At 40.6% G+C, this 18,050-nt stretch overlaps 3 protein-coding genes across 3 annotated transcripts in view; all 3 read left to right on the top strand.

Annotated features, from left to right (window-relative positions):
* Positions 1 to 2: 2 nt before the first annotated feature.
* cldn10l2 (claudin 10-like 2) lies at positions 3 to 5,387 on the top strand. The gene is made up of 5 exons (XM_089002656.1): positions 3 to 337; positions 499 to 660; positions 732 to 819; positions 2,937 to 3,044; positions 3,134 to 5,387. Exons 1-5 carry the CDS (start codon positions 106 to 108, stop codon positions 3,330 to 3,332), a joined length of 789 nt encoding a protein of 262 aa, XP_088858782.1. The 5' UTR covers positions 3 to 105; the 3' UTR covers positions 3,333 to 5,387.
* A 754-nt stretch (positions 5,388 to 6,141) lies between these two features.
* LOC148894800 (claudin-10-like) lies at positions 6,142 to 9,041 on the top strand. Its single transcript, XM_089003334.1, has 5 exons — positions 6,142 to 6,481; positions 6,607 to 6,768; positions 7,203 to 7,284; positions 8,205 to 8,312; positions 8,396 to 9,041. Exons 1-5 carry the CDS (start codon positions 6,250 to 6,252, stop codon positions 8,664 to 8,666), a joined length of 855 nt encoding a protein of 284 aa, XP_088859460.1. The 5' UTR covers positions 6,142 to 6,249; the 3' UTR covers positions 8,667 to 9,041.
* Positions 9,042 to 10,690: 1,649 nt separating this feature from the next.
* Positions 10,691 to 18,050, top strand: part of dnajc3a (DnaJ heat shock protein family (Hsp40) member C3a) — a 13,147-nt gene continuing 5,787 nt past the window's right edge. Inside the window, exons 1-9 of the mRNA XM_089003332.1 lie at positions 10,691 to 10,936; positions 12,242 to 12,352; positions 12,424 to 12,548; positions 13,457 to 13,531; positions 13,821 to 13,973; positions 14,045 to 14,226; positions 16,042 to 16,161; positions 17,318 to 17,423; positions 17,500 to 17,623. Coding sequence (XP_088859458.1) covers positions 10,855 to 10,936; positions 12,242 to 12,352; positions 12,424 to 12,548; positions 13,457 to 13,531; positions 13,821 to 13,973; positions 14,045 to 14,226; positions 16,042 to 16,161; positions 17,318 to 17,423; positions 17,500 to 17,623 — 1,078 coding nt within the window. The 5' untranslated portion in view covers positions 10,691 to 10,854. The remainder of the gene's footprint in view (positions 10,937 to 12,241; positions 12,353 to 12,423; positions 12,549 to 13,456; positions 13,532 to 13,820; positions 13,974 to 14,044; positions 14,227 to 16,041; positions 16,162 to 17,317; positions 17,424 to 17,499; positions 17,624 to 18,050) is intronic.

Here is an 18,050-nt window from a genome sequence, read left to right as displayed (position 1 = left end):
ACAGTATGCTCCGCCGACTGTCCACATTGACACAACAGACTTCACTAATTCCGCCATCCAAAGATAGATCTTCAATTTTAATGTGTGGACTATATTCCTTTGGAAATGCATAAACGTTTGATCCAAGTGAGCGGCTTCCTGATTTCCACACTGGGCTGGCTCTTTGTGTTGTGCACCATGGCCATGGACTTCTGGAGGATCACCCAAATCGGAGGCCAGGGTGGTTCGTTCATCATCAAGGTGGCCTGGTATTGGTCCAATCTGTGGAAGGACTGCTTCACCGACTCGACGGCTGTCACCAACTGCAGAGATTTCCCTGTTCTCTGGAGTGTCACAGGTAAGACTGGAGCTGATCCCAGGTGATTTAGGATTAGAAATCTACTCAAAATTCCTCCATATTTCTCTGATATCTGTAATTTCATTTATTTTTTTGAATTATTTAATTCATTATTGTTTTCTTTTGTTTTTAAACCTTTTTTTGCCAACTCGTCCTCAAAGCATTTGTCCAGGGTGCCCGAGGCTTGCTGATGTGCGGGTTGACTCTGGGCTTCTTCGCTGCCATTTTATGCTTCCTGGGCATGGAGTGCACCTACCTCGGCGGAAAGGAGCAAAACAAAGACAAGATGCTTTTCGCTGGCGCATTCTTTCACTTTGTGGGTGGTGAGTAAAACAAGCGCACCATACTTATGTGCCTGACACTATTTTGCCCACACGTGCCGCCCTGCATGCAGGAGTGTCTGATCTTGCGGCCTACTGCTTATACATCAACCGGGTTGCCAGGAATACCTTTGCTGTCAACTTAGCACCTGGACTCTTACGGTACACTTTTATATGACCTTTTTAATCTTAAATGTTATAAATGTCACATGAGAAATGTGAAACTGCAAATTTGAACTGGGAAAGGGCATTTACTGGCTTCGGCGTGTGATCAGTGAAGGAACGTGGTTTACGTGGGTTTTTCTTGAATGCCTTTCACAATCGCAAACAATGCCATGTTTGTAGTCAGTCCTGAGGCATAAAAACTTTGAGTATCAGTGTGACAGCAGCTACCAGATTTGTCCGGAGACCTTGTCTTGTATTGCACTCTGGAGTTGCTCTATCCCAAGGGGCTGCAACCTTCCTCCATGGTTTTCCTCCCACATTCCAAAAACATGGATGTCAGGTTATTGGAACACTCCAAATTGTCCCTATAGCTGTGATTGTCAGTGTTTATGGTTGTTTGCCTATATGTGCTCTGAGAATGGCTGGCAACCAGTTCAGAGTGTACGTGGGCCTGCTGCCCCGGGTCAGCTAGGATAGGCTCTAGCTGATGTTGCGTTAGCGCCGCCAGCTCGTCCATCTTCTTCGGGAGCGATCTCATATTCCCCATAATTACGGACGGGAGGACCGTTTTCTTCTCTTCAACTTGTGAGGCATGTCTGGTTTGGCGGCCGCTAGCCCGCTATTAGCTCGCCATGCTAGCAGCTGGTCTCGACTTTAAACAATGGGATCACATGTGCGAGAGGTTTCCCCGTTCACAAGAGTCACAAAAAAGTAAAAAATAACGGAGATGAGCAGAAATGAAGATGCCCTTCTCCTGCCCATAGGTTTCAGGGACAAAAATACACAAAATATGATTGGACAAATACATAAACAAAATAGTAGGAGGGAAAGAGACTCAAACAGGGTTAGGAGCTGCTGCAGAGGCACCACGTAATACTACTCAATGCTGCTTTTTTAAATTTTGTTTCGAGTTCATACGTACTGTATCTTTATGGAGCATGTACAGGTATTTTATTAAACGTTTATTATTCAGTACAAACCAGGTTACTTATACAAGCCTTAAACATACATATACAAACCTTAAAGGACAACCGACGTCTTCGGACAAGTTTTGTCCATAATTTGTAAAATCACTTCAAATGACTTCTACTGAGCGAGATTTTACAAAGATTCCACCCCATATAGGTGTATTTTACGTTTTAAGACTCGCGCTGAATATTCAGGATGTGTTGTTTTTGAGTTGGTGACGATATCTACCGTGAAGTCACGGTAGGTATCCTCACTGACCGAGAAAGCGACTCACAATGCATTTTGGGTACTTTGTTTAGTCTGAAAACTTCGTGTTGATCCGTGTTGATGGTGAAATTTGAAGGAAAACACATAAGTAACGCAATGGTGAATCGTTGTGTGTTGCACCGAGCAACTATTTGATATTCGTTGACAAAAATTCCCAGCAGACAAATCAGCCCATTTCCAACGGAGCTTGGTCGCCATCTTGTGCATTTTTTGGGATGCTACATTAGAGTCCTGACGCCTCAAAATGACATGGAAGGACTTCTTTAATCAATTGCAAACATTTATGCTTTCCTCTTCAGAACTATTTGAATCATATTCATAACTGGATGAGTAAGAAGAAAGCATTTTCTCCGAATCTGAAGCCATTGTTTTGATTCTCGAGCAGGGCAACACCTTCTGAAACTGAAACTTTTTGAGGTCAGTTTGAAGTAGTTTTGAATTAGTTGAAGTTGAAGTAGTTTAGTTCACTCTAAGTCATTTTTATTGGTGTTTTTCATTTGACTAAAAATATAAGCTTTTGGGTATTTTAAATGCTATAAAACGTTTTTCTGATGTCAGTTAGGAAACAAAAAAAATGGTGTCGGTTGTCCTTTAAACATACTTAAAAAGCCTCAAACATACATTCCATACAAAATATAGCACTGAATAAACTTATGAACAAATTCACTTTACAAATGACCATTCAAAACGTATCTCATTTGTAAGTTGGGGAGCGTCTGTATATTCTTGTTGTTCAAAAGAAAACAACTTTGCGACACCCTCAGCAGACTATATTAGAATACCCAAAGATAATTTTTGAGGTATTGTCGACAAAAAAACAACAACAACAACAGTGTACTTGCCGTTGATTGTTTGTGACATCTGTTATGTAACTCTAGGTACGACTTGGGCCCTCCGATATTTCTTGGATTAGTTGGAAGTTTTTTCATCATTTTAGGATCTCTCTTTTATGCAGCCACAGTGTTCAGAGTAATCATCCCTAAAAGGTATAATCAATTTATATCACTTTTTTAAAACAAAGTGATGAAAATTGTCATATCTTTTGAGTTTTTATTTTTTTTCCCCGCCTGCGCAGGCAAGTGATCTATGCCTACGGAGGAGGCACATACATGGATCCTCGTTTGCGAGGAAGAAGTATGTACACTGGAGGCTACTACAGACCAAATAGACTGTATGGAACATACTACGGCTCAGGAAGATCAGGCAGCTCCAAAATATCCAAACTCTCTGCGACAACACCCGAGAGGTTTTCTGAAAGGGACGCATTTGTTTAATGTCTTTAAATGGTTTCCTCCAGAGTGCCTTGCATATAAAAGACTGATAGTGCTACGGTGAAAGTCAATAAGTATTGTAGTTTTTTTGTTTTCTTTTCGGGGAAAAGTTGTCAATCAGGGAAAACAAGGTCTATTAAAAAATCACGTAAAAAAGTATTTTCATGATTGAATATAAATATCCCCATATAAACATGAATACAAGTTTGTACATTTACAGATGGAATAAAGTGACCTTGAGAGTTTTGAAAGGTGCTTATAAATGAAATGTATTATTATTAAATCATTTTCAACTAATAATGCAAATTTTGGTTGACTGATGAAGGCCTACAAATAACATGAACTGTAAGATTGTAATTTAAAGCAGGTTCTTTACTTACATGTTTCGGCGTATACTTCCTCCTTCGTCAGAGTGTCCGGCCATGGACACTCTGGACCAGTTGAAGCTTGTGGAAAGGTTTCTGAGGGACATCATTTGTAAAATGGCTTCAAATGACTTCTACTTGCCGGAATGAAAATTTTTAAAAGTCCATTCCAACCTTTGACCGGTAGCTGTTGGAGCTGTTGGAGGACGTCGGTTGGCGGTTTTCACCTCTAAGGTGTACAACTATACTCATAAATTAGAGGGTTTTTTTGCCTCAGGAAATTATAACTTTCTCATAATTTTACATCATTCTTGTCAAAACAAAATACTACAGTAAAAATGCAATAAGTCTGTGTAAAGTCTCAGTCGCACAGGAGTGGTCAATCGATGAAAAGGTTTCTTTACCCGTCATCTGTACTTGCATCTTCAGATGAAGATGAAAGATTGTAAAGAGCAATACATTGGGGAGAGTAAACCAATTAAAAAAAAGATTGTATCAACCTCGCAAGGATAATACTAGTGGGCCTCAATCTGCAGTACACATGCACCTAAAAGCAAGCAACCACTCATTTGACAACAATAGGTAAAAAATCTTAACAAAAGAAAATAGATGGTTTGAAAGGGGAGTAAAAGAAGCCATTTTTATGAAACAGCAAAACCCTTCACTAAATACCCATGGTGGAGTGAGGTTTAATCTGGATCATGCTTACAAAACACTTCTGAGATCATTACCACATAGGCTTAGTTATGTTGATGAAGTGATACCAGAGCAAATCGGGCAATCGGGCCAGCCGTAGACTTTAATCAGTCAGGACAAAAGAAGTAATCAGTGCAGCCTCAGGAAATAGTCCTCTACTCATCCCAAACCTGAGAGCAGGGACCTATCATAGCAGAGGTCTGGCACCGCCACCGCTGGACAGTAAGGATCTATATATAGAGCCAGAGCTACCAGCAAAAGTTTTGTTAGCTGACAAAGCCTCCTGGATGAGAAGTGAAACATCCGACACCTTCAAAGAAGTACAGATGACGGCTGAAGAAACCTTTTCATCGGAGTAACAATGCAACATTTATCTTTCCTTTACTTGAGATCTATATACACAGTATGTTTTACATTTTGTAACAGGGTGATTTTCAGGTTTAATTAACGAGTTTTTTCTTTGTTACAACTTGATTGTAACAAAATTGGAGAATCATTATTATCCAACTGTTCAAAGCTCCCCCCGTACTACATTTATTCCAAATTTATAAATGGTAACAAACAAATATCAAAATGAGAACACATTACGACACACTTTGGAAATACGTCTGTGTAAGCTCTCAGTCGTACAGGAGTGGTCCATCGATGAGAAGGTTTCTTCAGCCGTCATCTGTACAAATTTGAAGGTTTCGGACGTTTCGCCTCGTATCCAAGAGGCTTCGTCACCGAACTAAAGTCTGACTGGTCGTATCGGCCCTATTTATATATCCCTAATGTCCAGCCATGGCGGCGCCGGACACAGCTATGATAGGTCCCTACTCTCGGGTTGGGGGGAGCAGAGGACCACTCCCTGTGGCCCCACTGATTATTCCTACATTCCTGACTAACGACTGGCCCATTTCCCCCACTCTCATCGGTATCACCTCATCAGTATTACGAATGTTGCCTAACCTGTTTTGCCTAAGCAGGCTATTGTATGAACGATCCAAATTGAACCTCACCCACCAGACCGGTTTAATGAAGGATTTTGTTGTTTTATAAGAATCGCTTCTTTTACCCCCCTTTCAAACCATCTATGTTCTTTCGCTAAGATTTTAACCTCATTGTCGTCAAATGAGGGGTTGCTAGCTTTTAGGTGCAAATGCACTGCCGATTGAGGCCCACTTGTATTATCCCTGTGATGTTGATAAAGTCTTTTTTTTTTGAGAATTTGTTGAGTCTCCCCAATGTACTGCTTTTCACAATTTTCATTCTTACAATGTATTGAATAAACTACATTACTTTGTTTTTCATTTTGTAGCCTATTGTTTGGATGCACTAATTTTTGCCTTAACGTGTTTATTGGTTTGAAATAAGTAGGAAATTTGTGTTGCCAAAGGACTCTGTAATTTTTCCGAAACTCCTGCAATGAATCATTGCAGGAGTTTCGGAAAAATTACAAAGAGTCCTTTGACAACACAAAATTAATCATCAATAATCATAATATTTTGTGGTGACTTTATATACCTGCCTGAGTTGTATGATTTGCTTTTAAATATTTATGAAAAGAAACAAAAAGAAGAAAAAAAAAACAAAAGGGGGGTTGTTTCTGCAAAGATTTGGCAACTATGCATTTCTCATTGGATTTTGACAGAGATACTTTTCTTCTTCATGACAAACCGGAGCCATGCTGGCAAGCGTTTTGATTTCCTACTAACAACAAACACGTCACTGTGACCCTCACTAAACATGAGCGACGCACACAAACAGCCTTCACATTATCATCATCATCGGTATGAGGGTATACACCAAGACGCAGGCTACCTTGGAAAGCTCAAACACCAGAAAATCTTCCTGTAATTGTTCATTTTAAACCAAAGATGGGTTACAGGACGGTGGTAATGTACATGGAGATCGGCTGCTTTGTGGTTTGTGTGTCCGGATGGATCTTGGTGTGCTCCACTATGCCAACTGAGATCTGGACCTGGTCTGAAGTGGGCAGTATTGTCCTGACCACTTCTAACTACTTCTCCAACTTGTGGAAGGACTGCGTTTCCGACTCCACTGGCGTTTCCGACTGCAAGGGCATCCCGTCCTTGCTCGCACTCAACTGTAAGTCGTGTACCGTGTCAATCGACTGTATAATGACGCTGGTGTTTTGGAGTAGCGTACTTTGCCCGTTTTTGTTAAGCCAACACTATGTATGACTTGTTTTGGTGTGTGGAAATTCTTTGCAGGGGATATTCACATGTGCCGCGCTCTCATCATCACCGCCATCATTTTGGCATTTTTCGGCTCGGTCCTCGTCATGGTGGGAATGAAGTGCACCAAGATCGGTGGCTCTGAGTTGGCCAAGGCTCGAGTGACTTTTGCTGGTGGGATGAATTACCTTTTTGCCGGTAAGATTTACCTTGCTGCAGGCAGGCTGTGTAATCTAATGACATGCATGCGCGGTTTCATGTGACAGGGTTTTTATACACTTTTTATTACCTCATCTGCATAGAGTATGTGGACCAGACCACATCGTTATGTTAGTCATCATTAAAGTATTTTTTTAGGGGGAAAAATATAATTCATTTGAGGTGTGGCATTTATTACCCGGCACAAAGCCTTGAATTTCCAGCAAACTACGCCCACATCATCTATTTTTTTTTTTTTGGGGGGGGGAAGCAAATTTAACCTAGCACATGTGTGCTATCTAAATAAACATACCTTGTCTAACATTGATATCTCTCTGATACATCTCTGGTTTTGGATACGATTAGAATTTTCCAGACATGCCTAATATTGGGTCTGGTAAATATTTTTGTGATTTTGTGTCTTTTTGTTTCAGGGTTGTGTTCTATGACTGCTTTCTCCTATTATGGCAACAAAATAAGAGCAGAATTTCAGGATCCCAATTACAGAGAACAAAAGTAAGGACATTTATCAAGATAATTAAATGACACGTACTATTCCCCCACCCACACACAATTTAAAGCAGTTCATTGGTGTTACAAAAACGCTCTCACATTCTTACTGTAAATGCAGCTGATACATTTGGCGGAAAGTAAATCGGTACTGGAAGTCACAACAACCCAACGTAATGTCAAGAAAATAAAGCACCGCCATCTGCTGGTCAACTATGGGATAGCAGTCATAAACAAATGTATCGTCTGCATTTACACTTCCATCAAAATTCACTCAGGACTACTCACTTTATTTTTGTCTCCATTTGCACGGTGGTGGTTGGTGGTGGGTTCCAAAAATGCAGGCAGGAGGGTGGACCAGGGTGTATTTGACAAATCTATGAAATAAAGTCACAGGAAAAAAATCTAAAACAACAAAGTCATCAGAACAAAAAGGTCCAATGTATCAAACAATACCATGACTAAAACATGACAAGACGAAACACACCTGACAGGGTTAAACAAACAATGACCCGACACTGAATGGTCATGTCGGGAGTCCTTTTAACTGCCACTGATTAAAACGACCAACATCTGTGCAGCTGCAGGCGGGGGCCCGACAATGCCACCCATTGGTCGCAAACCGAAACGTGACAATTTTCACTTGTCACACTCCAGTTGATGTGACAGCATTTTGACTCATGCAAATAAGGATTGTTTTCATTTCCAAGGGGACCACAGGTAGACCTAGAGTATGTGACAAAGGAAACAACAAACCATTGCTGCCAACTACACCACTTTTGTTGGATAACATTACAGTAGTTACCGGTATACTTTTCCGACTCCTTTAGTCACCAATGTTTAGGTAGATATCGGATGATAATCTTTTCTGATACTGAAGCTTTGCTTTTCTTTTGGCTTTGACATGACGTGCTTGGATTATTTAGGTTTGAAATTGGCGTTGGCGTGTTTATCGGCTGGGGAGGTTCAACTTTACTGGTGGTTGGAGGTCTTCTTTACAGTATCTTTGCGGGGAGGGAAGGCTGTCAATCAAGGTAATAAAATGGATGTTGCCTGTGCCAAAAGCAACATAAAAATACTTTAAAAAATAAAATAAAATCCCTGAATTTCATTTCAGTTATGAAGCAGACCCCGCCTACGTGTTTCCTGATCCCTACCTGGCTCAGCCGATAAAGAAGAAGGTGACTCTGTCAGATTTGAGTGAGAGCAAGAAAACACCAAGTAGCCGTACAATGAGCAGTATTAGTGGTAGTCGAAGTAGTAGTAGTAGCAGTAGTAGAGGAAGTAGAGGTAGTAGTAGAAGTAGTAGTAGTAGTAGAGCCAGCAGCAGCGTTGTGTCTGCAGTGACAAGGAGCACCGGAACATCTGCAACAAATGCATATGTCTGAGTTCATATTAAATGAGGGACAGTGCATATACAGGTAACATCCGATTTACGACCGGTGCGAGTTACGACCACCCGTACTTACGACCACAACCGCCAGAGAGAGAGAGAAGAGAGAGAGAGAGACAGAGAGAGAGAGAGAGTCTCAAACCAGTGAGACCTAAGTATCACGCAAATGGAATATGTATGTGTGCTTTTTTTATATGAATTGCGGTGTGAAAGAGAGAGAGTCTCCCAAACCAGTGAGACCTCAGTATAACCCAAATGGAATATGTGGGCTTTTTTAAAATATGAATTGCGGTGTACAACATGTTGAATCGCTTTACAGAAATTGACTTGTGATTATTTTGATGACTATAATATTAAAACATCGACATGACAAAACAGTTTGCTTCTCTCATTCCACCTTTTTCAGGGGACAGTTGATAGCTAAAAAAATTCCCAGCCAGAAGAGTCAGCCAACTCCTCCGTACTGTAAAAACATTGACAGAAACTCAATGGTATTTTGTTTTTGTGGCAATCTTCACCTGAAAACTATGTACATGTACTGTTATTTTCTGGTGTATAGGGTGCACCGCAGTACTTGGCAGTATGATATTTTTATTCAAATGCAAAACAGCAATAAAAATGACTGAAAGTGTCCAAAATCTGCAAAAAATTGAGCTGCGAATTGGGCATTTTCAGAAAGTCCCGCCCCCAGTTCGTGACGTCACGTCAAAACTTCTTGCATTGCTGGAGAATCAAAACAATGGCTTCAGATTCGGAGAATATGCTTTTTTGTTACACACCCAGTTATGAATATGATTCAAATAGTTCTGCAGAGGAAAGCATACATGTTTGCAATCGATTAAAGAAGTCCTTCTGTGTCATTTTGAGGCATCTGGACTGCAATGTAGCGTCCCAGAAAAGAGACAGAAAAATGGCGACCAGCTCCTGAGGAATGAATCAGCCCGTTTCCACAGGCTGATATATTACTTCCATGGAGCTTGGACGCCCTCTTCTGGCGGCTTTTGGGTGCAACCCGAGGTTTTCAGACCAAACAAGTACAGCAAAATACATTGACGTGATGGAAGGACTGCTACAATGTGTCTTTTTTCCGGTCAGGGGCGTTCCTTTAGTGATGTTGTGGCGTCACACGTGTGTATGATTTGTGTATGATTTTGAAGTGCGCCCTTCAATCATTTCATGTCTTTCAATTCCTTGATCTCCTTGATGTGCGTCTCACCCTGACGCAAAGCACACGCTTGAAAATGGTATAAAAGGAGCTGTGACAGAGAGATTGTGCGAACCACGGGGCAGAATCAGCTCAGACTAATCTCGGACTCACAGACTCAAAGAGACTTGCAAAGCCCCGCAAAGTCACGGACATCACAGAGCGACTTGCTCAACTCCACGGCGCGATCAAGCTCTGCGCGTCACCTGCCTGGGAGATCTGACAACGAACCTACTTACAAATAAAGAGAACCATCAAACTCTTTAATGTCACTCGATGAGAAGGTTTCTTCAGCCGTCATCTGTACAAATGTGAAGGTTTCGGACATTTCGCCTCCTATCCAAGAGGCTCCGTCAGCGAACTAAAGTCTGACTGGTCGTATCGGCCCCATTTATATATCCCTCTTGGATAGGAGGCGAAACGTCCGAAACCTTCACATTTGTACAGATGACGGCTGAAGAAACCTTCTCATCGATGGACCACTCCTGTACGACTGAGAGCTTACACAGACGTCTTTAATGTCACATACGGACTCGTCAACAACTCAAAAACAAGACTTCCTGAATATTCAGCGCAATATAGCTATATGCGGTGGAATCTTATTAAAATACGCTCAGTAGAAGTCATTTGAAGTCATTTTACAAAATATGGACACAATTTCTCTGATGACGTCGGTTGTCCTTTAAAGCCGACTGCTTTCGTGGCGTCACTGAGTTGAACCTCTTGGAATGGGCGTGGTTTCGCTCGCGGGCAGCCAATCATCGTGACCCACGACCTGTCCGCTGAGTTGTGTGTGGCTGCCAGTGAAGGAGACAAAGTAAGGAGAGAGCTTCCTGACAGCTCATCGCCTCAACGCTGTCAACACATGGAACTAGTTTGGACATTACTCCCAAACACGTTACGAATATCGCCACTTTTGGACGCTTGTCATCTCGCAACTGTCACCGAGAAAAAAAAAAACTAGAGTGTCACTTTAACCATGGTTTCGATGGAGCACGTGGCTCGCAAAATACTAACTTTCTTACCATATGTTCTTGTTTTGATTGACATACAATACCAAGGTAAGTCATCCAGTCGTAACGTGGAAATAGTGCTGTGTTTCACGACACTATATGTCTGCTTTATTTGTCATTTCTTTTCACTACGACGGAGCCTGAGCTAAATCGATAACTGTGCTAACGTCAGAATAGCCTTACAATTCAATACATTAGCAGGCTAGCCAGCATTTTCCAATTTTCTCCCCCATACATTCGTGGTATCGTTAAACCGACTTTTTCCAATACTTGTTCGCGTTTTATTGACCCAAAACCACTTCTTTGTGTTTTTAGTGCCTCATGACAAAAAGTGGCATACATAGTGTATGGATTGGATTGGATTGGATTTGCCTTTATTAGTCTCACAGTGGATAAATTTACATTTCACAGCAGCAAAGTGATGAAAGGAATGAAAGTAGAAAAAAGAAATACATGAGCATGAATGAGTATGGTCAATAGTAATCAAATCAGTACAGCCATTGAAAAGAAAAGATTTTAACAACAATGTTGTCGATTTAAATCACTGGTGACGGCATCATTTCCACTTGCAAGCTACTGACAATAAACAAGTCAAACTTAGCAACGACGCACAAAAATGCAAATACATACGTATAGGATCATCTTCGTATGTGTGGTCGAAGTTTATGAACCTAGGATGACGGCGTAAACTCATAACGCATGATCTTACTACTTAAGTTTGTATTTTGTTGTCATTTCATGCCTGATGACTAGAACTAACTCATTCATCTTCATGTAGGACATTGCAAACAATAAGCGGTCTGGAGCCTGATAAAATAGCAGCACAGAAGGTGGCAGTTTCTTTTTCTCTATAAATCCCACAAACTGCCAATCAGCCTCGGACTTGAGCTCTTTGACATTGGAAATGTCAACCGATAATCAATACAACCAGTGTTTTATTTACTGTATTTATTTGTCTAATTGTACATTAGTGTGCTCCTGAAAATGGTCGCACAAGCGTGACTGGTTTTGATAAAACAGCTGGGATATCTCTTTCCCAGCTCGGTTCTTGGTCAAGAAGTCAATGCCGTAGCATATTCCTTGGAATGGTAGTGAGAGTCTTGCAGATGAAGCAAACACACTTTGGCATTCACTTTTCCAGCTCCCCATTTATTTTTACACCAAAGCAAGTTTAAGAGCAATAAATAGGCTAACTTAAAGGCCAACTATAAGTAGCTTTCTTGAATTTTGCACCAGTGTGTCATAAACAATGTTAGATTGGTTGCTTTACTGTCGTGTAGGTATTTTTTTTCACTCTACCTACGTGACTGAGTATTACAGTAAACTGCTACCAACTTGTGTATGTTTTTGCAGAAGTCAAGTGTGGCAGGGAAGGGAGCGTGGACCATCACATGGAAATGGGCAAAAAGCTGCTCGCTGCAGGACAACTAGCCGACGCTCTGTCTCACTTCCATGCCGCCGTGGGTAAGTGGCTTAAAGGTGCAATTTCGTTAACAATGCATTGCCATAGAAATAAACCTTCTTCTTCTGGTCAGATGGAGATCCCAAGAATTACTTGGCCTATTACAGGAGAGCTACGGTGTATCTGGCCATGGGAAAATCCAAGTCGGCACTACCAGATTTAAGCAGAGTCATCGAACTCAAACCGGACTTTACGTCTGTGAGTGTCACGTTTGCAAATTGGAAAAATGGAAATCGTCAGTTCAACTGTTTTCACCATACAAAAGGTGTTATCCCCCCTTTTAACGCACAAATATATTCGGGAATTGAAAATGGCGTAAAGCGCCATTCCCAAATTTGTTCGTTTTTTTTTTTTTCATGCATGAGTGTCGATAAAGCGCTGGCCATGGCCTCTGGAAATGTTTTTTTTCTTTTCCACAAGGGGCAGCATTTCCTTTTTTCCTATGTTAGCTCTTTGTTCCAACTTCAGCTGTTGTTAAAGCGCTATATAAACCAATATGTATGTATTGCATTGTATTTTATACAGCCACCCTAATTTCAACCTCATATAACTCCAGACTTATATCATTTAGGAATTAACTGTTTTTAAAATGGGCCCCGAGTACCTTTCAAAACTTGAGAGTTTTGAAAGGTGCTAATAAATAAAATGTATTAATATTATGTAGTCCTAAAAGTCAATATTCCGCGGGATTCGAGTGACAATGACAAAAACCCCCTGGAGTTTCTTACGCTGCATTAAATATTTATATGTATTATTCATATTTTTCTTCTTATTATTCTTATTCTGAGTATTATTATTATTATTGTTGTTGGTATTATTACTATCACCATCACTATTCTTCTTCTTATTATTATTATGTAGTGCGGGATTGTGTGGGTCCTGTAATTCAAGTGATAATGAAAAACCCTGGCACTGGAGTGGACAGTTTTGCTCATATCTGGCAGTGAATGAGTTAAATGGTGACTCAAATTAACCTGTACAACTATTGTAGTTAGAAAAGGCCAAAGAAAAACAAAACTTGTGGTTTTAATCCTTTGCGTTGCTACTCTGTGCATCCTCATGCGATTTATGGGATGTAACAAATTAGTTTTCTCACCTTTTATCAGGCACGTCTCCAGAGGGGAAACCTTCTTTTGAAGCAAGGCAAACTGGACGAAGCAGAAAGTGACTTCCAGAAAGTGGTGAGCGGACTATGTGACAACATTGACCAAAATTTGGTTTGACCTGAAGGTGTCAGTGTTGCTCCGCAATTAGATTGCCAGTTGCGTGACTCACCGAAGCTTCAGTCTTCTTCCTATTTTAATTGCAAGTCAAAACATTTTATGACATGTGCATTATGTGTGGCTATGGCACAGTACTGTATTCAAGCAAGCACCTTAACTCTATATCCTTGTTATGCTCACAGAAAGCAAATATTTTGTATTGTGTTTCTTGAATTTTCCATTCCATGACCGGTACACTGTATTCTAGTTAAAGGTGCACCCCAGTGAGAAGGAGGCAACCGAGGCCCAGAATCAGCTGTCAAAATCTGACGAGATGCAACGCCTGGTGGCTGAAGCAAAACGCAGCTACGACAGTAAAGACTACGTGACGGCAGCCGCCATGCTGGACGCCGTCATTGAGGCAGGACACTTCTACCCGACTGCTCGGTCACCTTCATCCTCAGCTTGACTAACACGCGTCTTATGTTACAGACTTGCGTTTGGGACGTGAGCTCCCGCGAGATGCGTGCCGAGTGCTTCATCCAGATGGATGAGATGGGGAAGGCCATCAGTGACCTGAAGGTCTCGTCCAAGTTAAGGAACGACAACACGCATGCCTTCTACCAGCTCAGCACCATCTACTACAACCTGGGAGACCACGAGATGTCCCTCAAGTAAGAATACAATGAATTTCTTCTGCGGCAGAAGCTACGCGTGCATTTTGATTCCATCAGTACGGATAAACAAGTCATTTGTTGTTTTATTGGCCTTTCTATCATGAAAGGGACCACAAGATGCGATCTTTAGAGAAGCAATTTACAGTCCAGTCTTCTATTGAAATTGATTCTGCTTATGAAATGTGTACAATGAAGTACAGTTGTACTATGAAGCACAGTGGTGCTTTGAGGTACAGGTGTAATTTGTTACGTTAGCATGTGGAAATATATATATTTTTTTGTTATTAAACTTTTTTTTTTTTTTTTTTTAACAGTTAGAAAAAAGGAGAAACATGGTTTAAGTACATTGAACATCTGTTCCGGACATAAAAACAGCACATACATCACATAAATGATGATAATAATAATAATAATAATACATTTCATGTATAAGCATCTTTCAAAACTCTCAAGAACACATTAGTCACAAGATATTTTTTCTGCGGGTGAGCAGCGGCAGCCGCACCCGCCATTGTTCACTCAACCTGGAAGTAACAAAGTAAAAAAAAAATAATAATAATATGACAACACAAAGACACAGAGATTCATTCATTCTTCAGCACTTTGTGTACCCTCTTTGTGACATGAAGCAGTTCTAGATGAAAGAGAAGAGGATCAAAGTGTCCTTTTCAGCAGTGGATCAGGGACGTCATGGTGGAATGTGCACATCTACTACAAGCTAAATATTGAAAGCAAACACGCAGCTGTAGCATCCATTGACGGAAACAGATTGTCTCACATCTCCTGTCACACATAAATCCGCTTCAATTCCATGCCGCGGCAGTTCCACATACGTATCGGCGCTCTGCGCTGATGCTCCTTATCGCGGGCTCCTCAAGCCATGGATCCATCCATCCGCATAAACATCTTGATAAAAAATGTTTACACTATTTTTACACTAAATAACACTGTAATATTGTGGCCAAGCGGTTCAAGTAAAAACAGAGACCTTTTGTGATCCACTTGTATTGATTGTTCGACTGTTTGTTTCTCACTGAAGCATTCAATGCAGTTTGGTTTTTGCAATTTCTTGTGGCATTAACTTGAAACTTTTTTTAATGTTACTGCGCATGTTAAAGTACGGTGATACCTCAGCTCACAAACCTAATTGATTCCCAGAAAGTGCGTGTAAAGTGAAAAGTTCATCTGCCGAACATTTATTTCACATAAAAAAAAACATTAAAAATTAGAAGAATCCGTTTCCGGGTCCCTATAAAACATCAATTTCTACTAAATAAGCCTTAAAACTGCACAAAATATACCTTATTTTATGTATAATAAATTGCTATTGTATTGTAATTAAATTAATAAACTGTATGATATAATAAAGTCGTTTGATTTACCTTTGTGATGGTCGTTGATGTAGTTGCCTCTTGTTGATATCTGAGTTAAATTGCCATGCGTTCTTGGCGATAATACCCTCAGTCACACCGTCTCCTGCTAGCTGCTTTTCGTTAATTTAAATCAACAAAAAATTTTCAACCTCTTCTATTGCCTGAGACCGTTGCTTAAACGACACAGAACCACCCTTAGCCACATGTAGCAATGGTCGTCTTAGCGTACTGGGACGCTAAGTCACACAAACGCACACCTCGTTCGTGTTTTTCGACGCTCTCCTTCTTCCGTAATTTTCTTTTGTCCTCTTCAGCCTGTGGTGGGGTCTTTTTCTGTCCCATAATAGCAAAAGTATCTCATTCAGATACCCAATTCAGAATTTTGAATTTGTTGTTAAGTTTGATATTTGTATCTTTCTCCTCTGGTGGCGATATGCAGTGAGGTACGCGAGTGTCTAAAACTGGATCCCGATCACAAGCAGTGCTTCAGTCACTACAAGCAAGTGAAGAAGCTCAACAAACAAATTCAGTCTGCCGAGGAACTCATTCAGGAAAAAAGGTGTGTGCATCCTATAAAACACTATGCCTTACATCAGTAGTTCTCATACTGTTAATACATTGATTAGCACCATGGTGACCAGCATTAACTCATTCAGTGCCATCCCCAAATTTATTTGGGAATTGAAAATATGACGTGTAGGGCCATTCCCGAATTTGTTCGGGTTTTGATTTTTCTTGCGGGGTGTTGATAAAGCGCCGGTAAGACCTCTGGCAATGTTTTTCCCTTCCACAAGGGAGTAGCATTTCCCTTTTTTCCCCATGTTAGCGCTTTGTTCCAGCTTCAGCTTTTGCGAAAGTGCTATATAAACAAATATGTATGTATTGCATTGTATTATGGACAGCCGCTGTCATTTCACGCTCATATAACTCCAGACCCATATGATTTAGGAATGAACTCTTTTTTTTATAGTATATATATATAGTTTTTTATAGTAGTTTTATAGTTTTATAGTTTATAGTATAAGGTTTCTTACGCTGCATTGAATGTTTATGTTGTCATAAAACTCAATATAATAATAATAATAATAATAATAATAATACATTTCCTTTATAAGCACCTTTCAAAACTCTCAAGGAAACTTTACAGTCACATATTTTTTTGTGTGCGGGTGAGCAGCGGCAGCCATTCGCACCAGCGGTCACTGTACCTGGAAGTAACAGCAAATTATGTGGGTCCTGCAATTTGAGTGACAATGACAAAAACCTTGGCACTGGAGTTGACACAGTTTAGCATGTCTCTGGCAGTGAATGAGTTAAAATGCAGAAGTGCTCCATGTTATCCCAAATATTCTTCAAAAATAAGGCAGATGTTATTTTTGTATGCCAATATATAGTGATGTATTGTTTGAGCTTGAGCTAAAATAAAGGGGTGGGGAATGGCGACTGCACCTCACCCCTAAAAAGAGAATTTAAATGCATGAAACAAGTCAACAAAAAAGTGTAACTGTTTAAAAATGTATTACAAGATATGACCTTTTGTAAATTAAATACAATTGAACTGTAGTTTACAAATTTACTGTACTTGATTAAAAAAAAAAAAGAGTTCCTGTGTGCTTGCCAGGAGTGGGAGCCCCCGTACCACTAGTGGTTTGAGAATGAGTGCATTACATCATCCTTCAGTAGCTTTGTCTCATTCTTTGGCAATGACCTTTCAGGTATGAGGACGCCGTGAGTAAATTTGAAGCAGTGATGAAAACAGAGCCCAACGTGGCTCATTTCACAACCATGGCAAAGGAGCGCATTTGTCATGCGTTGACACACGTAAGACCGCCAGGCCCTGCCACCATTTTCCGTTTCTCTGAACGCATGTTAAAAAGTTGCTGTTTGGTTCTTGCAGGGCCAACAAGAGGCCGCAAAAGCCATCAAGGTGTGCGGTGAAGTTCTTCAATTGAACCCGGACAACATCAACGTGCTTAAGGACAGAGCCGAGGCCTACATCCAAAATGAACAGTACGAGGAAGGTAAGCACTGTCGCATTATATCCAATCATATCTAATTTCTATGGTGGGAAAAAATACAACTTGGATTGGATTTACCTTTTTCAGTCTCGCAGTGGAGAACTTTACATTCCACAACAGCAAAGTTAGAAAGGAAGATGAAAGGAATGAAAGAAGTAGAAAAACAAAATACAGGAGCTGCTGGAAAGGCGCAAGAGATAAAAAAAACTAAATAATGACAAAACAGACACAGAGAGTCATTCATTCTTAAGCACTTTCTGTACTCTGTTACATGAAGCAGTTCTAGATGAAATGGGAGAGATCAAAACGTCCTTTTCACCAGTGGATCAGGGACGTCATGGTGGAATGTGCTTGTCTACTACAAGCTAAATGTTGAAAGCAAACACGCAGCTGTAGCATCCATTGACGAAAAGAGATTGTCTCACATCTC

Source organism: Hippocampus bargibanti, linkage group LG08 (assembly GCF_051943395.1).
Source record: "Hippocampus bargibanti isolate YZ-2025 linkage group LG08, ASM5194339v1, whole genome shotgun sequence".
NCBI lineage: Eukaryota > Metazoa > Chordata > Actinopteri > Syngnathiformes > Syngnathidae > Hippocampus > Hippocampus bargibanti.
This window is presented reverse-complemented; position numbering and strand designations above follow the sequence as displayed.